The sequence below is a fragment of the Opisthorchis viverrini genome (genome assembly GCF_000715545.1).
Source record: "Opisthorchis viverrini unplaced genomic scaffold opera_v5_3, whole genome shotgun sequence".
Classification (NCBI taxonomy): Eukaryota; Metazoa; Platyhelminthes; class Trematoda; order Opisthorchiida; family Opisthorchiidae; genus Opisthorchis; species Opisthorchis viverrini.
Window position 1 is genome coordinate 1,379,988 of NW_008751659.1, and position 7,197 is coordinate 1,387,184.

General features: G+C 39.6%; 1 protein-coding gene across 1 annotated transcript in view; it reads left to right on the plus strand.

The window, feature by feature from the left end:
- Positions 1–223: 223 nt before the first annotated feature.
- T265_12512 (hypothetical protein) overlaps positions 224–7,197 on the plus strand; it is a gene marked incomplete at both ends in the record, with an annotated part of 29,133 nt that continues 22,159 nt past the window's right edge. The window contains 2 exons of the mRNA XM_009164148.1: positions 224–450; positions 5,667–6,448. Of these exons, the coding sequence (XP_009162412.1) occupies positions 225–450; positions 5,667–6,448 (1,008 nt within the window). The remainder of the gene's footprint in view (positions 451–5,666; positions 6,449–7,197) is intronic.

The window sequence follows — 7,197 nt, forward strand, 5'->3', positions numbered from 1 at the left end:
GGGAGAGAGCTGTACTTCAAAGCTACATTCGTACCATATATAGTGAGCTGGACTACGAGAAGGTTGCGCAACTTCGATGACTGGACGATTTCGTTTTGTGCTACATCGAACAAGACTGGCATTGCACGATTACTTGATGGGCGCTGGAATTGAATATACGCGAAAGCTAATAACGGTACTGTATGACAGTGGAGCGGTCCTTGAGGTGCGTATGTTCGCCACCAGAACACTGTGCTATCAATCAGAATGGAACTTGTATTACGAACGTCGGATGTTATCATTCAGTGGTAATTGGAGGTCAACATGTGACTGAGACTTTTGGTTGTTTTCAAAATGATTCGATGCATCTACTCTTGACTTGCAAAATCAATCAAAATCCAAAAATAAAAATAAGATGTTGCACAAAACGGGATTTCTGTAACAAACATCTTCCCCTGGATAGACTCGCTAGTAAGTTCGGTACAGGTACCTGAATTTTTCGACAACGTGTTTGTTTCTGGAAATAATTCGTATAGTTTATGTTATTGAATCGATATCTTACCGGTCAAATGAATGATAGGCGGTTGATCACGCTGTAGTTTCCAGCTTATAACGTTTGAAGTATCTCGTCGGACATGCGCCATTGTATGTCATTCGAAACTTCTTTTTCGATTATACCTAGTGGTTCCGCCCACGTTCTTAGCAATGCAATTCGCGTTGCATGCTATGCAAAATATGAAAATTTTGTTTCAGCATTCCTGTCGGAACGACACCAACATATTTATGGGACAGTCTATGTCATGGGACAGAAATTATGCGGCACTGAAAGATAATTAATTAAATGAGCAAATTTCTTCACATCATAGGTGACCGATCAAATATTAGACAACCTGATGGACAGAACCGCGGCTGGAATGCGAAAATAAATGTTCGAGTTCTGATGGTGGATGCAACCCGAAAAATTCCTTCTGAAAACGTTCGGGTGTGCGATGTTGCAATGGAGCCAAAACAAATTCCACCTTTAGTGGGGTTCCTTCGGAGCATGGCATTTCACTTTGTAAAAATGAACGTTCATTTAGCAAGATATTTTTTCGTTGTTTGGTGCAGGAGGTGACCTGGTCAATGTCAGCTCTATCCTGCAAATCCACCGCACTGGATTTATAGGTCGGAACAAGCAGCTCTCACATTTCAATGGAAAGGACCATCACCTGATGAAACAGATACTCAAATGCTGCATTGTACTAAGGAGATATGCTGTCACAGGAGATGACCACGTCCGTTTACGATACTTTCCAATGAGACTTTACCGTGCAGAAACGCAAAATGAGGACCTTCCATGTAGTTATGGATTGATTATATGGTACCCCTTGTTTGAGTCGCCCCCATAGCGCGTAAATATTTCCAGCTAAAGATGAAACTTAACGCAGCGATAAAAATCTGGCTCAAACGCAACCGTTTGCAGACAAGATTGTATGGATCGACGTGTATTTATTTGTCAATTTTCGCATAATTCCGACACCATTCTGACGGCTAATTTATGCAAAGCAGTAGAGACAGAAAATAACTCAGGCATCCCATGCCTCAGAATCAAGTGCATGGATTTAACCTCCCCAGCTCTCCGGCACGCAAAACTACTCCTAACTGCCTATAATTGATGTATTCGTGGATCTTTGGAAGTCCGAACTTTCAGTTATCCTTAGGTAGTTGACTTTAACCTTGTTTTGGTAGGTGTCAGTGTAAAGACGCTAAAGCTTGTTGGTTTTGAGGTGGAGTTTGTCGTCATTCTGCTCGGTAGCTTTCATTCCTGTTGGATTTGATCAGAATCTGCCTGGCTGGCAACCCATCGTGAAGTCATCAGAGGAAAGTAGATGTGGTGAACTAGTTAACTGAGGCATCTCATCGACACACAGATCAACTAGTAGTGAACTGGGTATTGTGGTACGCTACTTCACAGCCGTACGGTAATATAGATGTCATTGAAGTTTGATTTGTACTACCCGCTACCCCAGATGGGGTAAATTCTTGATGCCACAATGGAGAAAAAAATTGAAAATAAGTGATTATACCCCTTGAGACGTTTATGCTCACTGGGTTTATTACACCTTTATATTGTTTGATACCGGTTCTTCTATAGAAAATCCCTTGCACAAAGCCAAACGGTCGTTTTTCGCAGCGTAGTCTTTGACAGATGAAGAAGGCAATTTGCCAGCAGCAGTTTGATTCATTTGTTGTCAGAAACCAAAGCAGAATTGAATTATGAAAAATACTTAGTCTGATACACCGTTATTAGACGTTATAACCGCCATGTTTGCATTTGAGTATCAACTTTCAGCAAACCGTGACCTAATGTAAATAGCTATCTTTCGAGTATAATAGGGTGAAAAAAGCTCGGTACCTGTACTATGGGCTGCGTCTCTAATGGCAAATACTTTTATCTGAAATAAAGAATTGTTGAAACTCTTTACTAGTTGCTTTTAAAAGTGATGCTTCCACTTAGGTTTACAGCTTACTTGGTGCTCCCAGAATCATTGAATATTCCTTATTTCGCGAATGTTCATCCCAACAGACTTTTTGGTGCACACTTTACAGTAGTTTTAGAGACATCCCAGACTTTTTGAAAAGTAAGAGGAATGACACTGGTGCTGATTAATAAACGTTACACACATGTCCCACACAGGGTCATAGAGAGAATTTTCAATATGACAATGTCACTTGGTATCACAAACTTTTGAGTGCGTTACCCCGGGAGATACAAACGTAAAACTACCTATCGTTTATTCGGAGACAGTGCCACCGTACGTTAGGCACTCGTTTGCTATCCCCGGAAAGACTCAAACATACTCAAGCGTAAAATAAGAATCTACTTTAGATCATCGGAATATACGGAGTGAACCCGCATCTCTGTGTGTAAATGATGTGATTGGGAGATCGCCATTGGAAAAATATTGTTTTAGGGAGCTACATTTTAGTGTGAATAACGCCAAAAAACTTTGTTTTCTATCTGTAATTCTTATTTACCTTCTTTGTTTTGGACCGGTGATGATCATTTCATTTGTGTGTAAGCTGCCTACAGACAGGCACCCCATAAACGTGGTCTTTCTGGCCTCTTTGTGGAAAGTATCATGTGCAGCATTGGATACCGAGAAAGAAATGTCTGGTGTGAGGGAAGACGCAGTAAGAACTTCTTGGCTTGTTCAGTGCACCACAAATCAGAGAAATTTTTACTTATCGTGAAATCATTTGACTTCTTGTTTAGGTTAATCTATTCTGGTATACTTTCCAATCGTCTGTTTGATGCTGTTCTTAAGAAAGCCTGTTATTGCTATACCCCTTGAGACGTTTATGCTCACTGGGTTTATTACACCTTTATATTGTTTGATACCGGTTCTTCTATAGAAAATCCCTTGCACAAAGCCAAACGGTCGTTTTTCGCAGCGTAGTCTTTGACAGATGAAGAAGGCAATTTGCCAGCAGCAGTTTGATTCATTTGTTGTCAGAAACCAAAGCAGAATTGAATTATGAAAAATACTTAGTCTGATACACCGTTATTAGACGTTATAACCGCCATGTTTGCATTTGAGTATCAACTTTCAGCAAACCGTGACCTAATGTAAATAGCTATCTTTCGAGTATAATAAGGTGAAAAAAGCTCGGTACCTGTACTATGGGCTGCGTCTCTAATGGCAAATACTTTTATCTGAAATAAAGAATTGTTGAAACTCTTTACTAGTTGCTTTTAAAAGTGATGCTTCCACTTAGGTTTACAGCTTACTTGGTGCTCCCAGAATCATTGAATATTCCTTATTTCGCGAATGTTCATCCCAACAGACTTTTTGGTGCACACTTTACAGTAGTTTTAGAGACATCCCAGACTTTTTGAAAAGTAAGAGGAATGACACTGGTGCTGATTAATAAACGTTACACACATGTCCCACACAGGGTCATAGAGAGAATTTTCAATATGACAATGTCACTTGGTATCACAAACTTTTGAGTGCGTTACCCCGGGAGATACAAACGTAAAACTACCTATCGTTTATTCGGAGACAGTGCCACCGTACGTTAGGCACTCGTTTGCTATCCCCGGAAAGACTCAAACATACTCAAGCGTAAAATAAGAATCTACTTTAGATCATCGGAATATACGGAGTGAACCCGCATCTCTGTGTGTAAATGATGTGATTGGGAGATCGCCATTGGAAAAATATTGTTTTAGGGAGCTACATTTTAGTGTGAATAACGCCAAAAAACTTTGTTTTCTATCTGTAATTCTTATTTACCTTCTTTGTTTTGGACCGGTGATGATCATTTCATTTGTGTGTAAGCTGCCTACAGACAGGCACCCCATAAACGTGGTCTTTCTGGCCTCTTTGTGGAAAGTATCATGTGCAGCATTGGATACCGAGAAAGAAATGTCTGGTGTGAGGGAAGACGCAGTAAGAACTTCTTGGCTTGTTCAGTGCACCACAAATCAGAGAAATTTTTACTTATCGTGAAATCATTTGACTTCTTGTTTAGGTTAATCTATTCTGGTATACTTTCCAATCGTCTGTTTGATGCTGTTCTTAAGAAAGCCTGTTATTGCTTCTGCTATTGAGCTGAATCAGCATTAACGGAGTTTGGTTGCCATTTGACAAGCTCCAAACTGTAATTACACTGCACACAGCAGATTCTAACGGCATAATGGTATATATTCTGGGGCTTGATGTACGCGTGAACTTGTATTCGCTTCTATTAGCTTGATCCTTAGGAAATTTGTACAGTACTACTGAAGATGTCAGCCCCAAAAAGCCAGTCTAAAATAGTAGGCACGGAAGAAACGTGTCTCAGCGCTTTTCTATGAATTTAAACCTCACGGATGTTTTTTGAACTGTAACGAAGATCACTGTTTTTGGTAACCTAATAAACAATCTTTGTTAACCAAAGCTGCTTTTAAAACCAGAACTAGTTCTCTCAAGTTCATTAAGTAAATTTATGGGACCGGTGAAATTGGTCATCACAGTGAGCTTCTAGCCGTGGATGTGGCTTTTGTTTACAAAAGCTTCATCTCCAACTTTTCGTGGACAAATACTTTATGTTTTGAGTGTAAAACTTATTGCAAGACCCATTATTTATTAAGCAGTTAAGCAGTAAGCTTGGTTTTTCTCACCTCCGGATTGAAGTTCACGTACGTTCAATAATCTTTGATTTCATAAAAATGACCAGTTTTGAAGCAATCATTTAGTTTGCATTAAGTACAATACTTCTAATTCAAGAACAGATGAGAAGGTCGGGCGGCTACCAAATGCGCTTCATCCTTACGGGCCTTGCATCACGAAAGAAATAAGTAAACAACTGTTTATAAAATTAAAATAAATGAAAAGTTTGCCGGTCCTCACTGGGTTTTGAAGTTTTTTGTTACAACATTTTAAATTCACAAAATGTAGTTCTGCTATTTCAAGATAACTCGTAAAGGCGGCTTTGAGCCGTTTTTGTCAAAGTAACCGATCATTATCTACAACTAGTTGTCGGGTAATGAACTTTTATCACCAAAGACGCCTAGTCAGTCTAGGTGGCATTCTTAGCACACTGCCAGTAAAGCTCCCTTATCTGATGTGCAGAGTCCTGCAACTGGGTAATTAGACTGTACCATGGAAGTTGCTACTAATTTTGACCTGTAATTTCTAATTTGCTTCTGTTTCGTACAGAAAATGCAATTCTGGTACAGGGCGACTCGTTATCAAATATCAGCAAAAGTGGCGTCCAGGTTTTGTATGCCGACGGTTGGAAGTCTGTTGTAACGGAGGTGGAATCTTCGCACTTAAAACAAGATCAAATGATAACCTGGAATAACGCACAAACACTTGCATCATATTTGGGTACTCGCTCAGATTCAAAACACAAGATGCTGTTTCAAATTGGCCCTTTAGGGCTAGCCACAGTTCTCGTTGTTGTGCTTGTTGTATGCGCTCTTTTGTCATGGATATTATCCAAAAGAGGATCTCGTTCAACCGGCAAAACGGCCAAAATACGTCATATATTTACTCCACCAAATCTACCTATCAGAAACAATCCATGTGTTTTCGGTTCTCATCCAACTGATTTGTTGGCAAGTCATCGGATAAAGAAGTTCTATTCTGGAAACCATATGATTAAAGTTGAACAGTGCTACTCGGCAAACCATAAAATCTTCGATTCAAAATCGCCAAAAGCAAACCCTGAGGAGCATTCTGACATGTTATCACATTGTGAAGCGCAACAAGGTGAGAGTAAAAACAAAAAAGTATTGCGGTCAGTGACATCAGTGACAGTCAAGCGGGAAAAAGAGCACAAAATATCACTCAGCTCTGCGAAAAGGGTACAGAAATCACCCGGACTATCAGCCTTTTGTCTCCAGTATACACACGCATCAAAACAATCTAAACAATTCCAACAACCATTTTGCGCCAAAATTTATGGAACGATAAGTCCTAGCAACATCAATCATCAGGCAAGTTAAATTTTACTCGTTTTGTTATGTTAGCGTATATAAATAAATTCGCCCGGTGGCTAGAATGTGGCCTTTTCACCATGGAATCAAAACATTGAATTTTTAATACTCACCGGATCGGTCCAAATCGGGGCGCTAATCGGTCTTCCGAGCTTTAATAAGAAATTGAAAAACTGCTATTAAGTTGGCATCATTTGTGGCAAACAAGAGATGATGGAGGAATTATATGGTCGGTTTCTGAGAATGGCAACCTTTTGCTGTTAGTGAGACCCATCAATAATGTTACAAGGAGTCAATCACTTTATTCCTTAGTATGCTTTTACACACCGCCGACGTGAACGTCATGCGTCTGAAGACTGAAAAATTTATTTGAGATGAGTATAGAATTGTGAGCTGTCTGAATAAGGGAAAAACACAGTTCAAATCATCTGCTTAGTCTCTGGTGACTGTCCACTGTTTAGTAACAACCTCATGGCTATCCAAGGATGATGGATTTGCTCAAATTAGTAAACACCCGCCCGACAGAAAACAAATTATTTCGATGAGCTACGCTAATGCAAACCAAAGTCACGTGGTTCTAGGGTAGAGGGATCATGTCACCCCACTCCCACTGAATGATAAACTAGAGCATTAAATGAACCATTTCAGATCGGCTTGCGTCATAAGAACACAGATGGAGAATAACACAAAGGGTGCGAAGATTATTTGCTCATATATATATATATACATATATATATATATATATATAT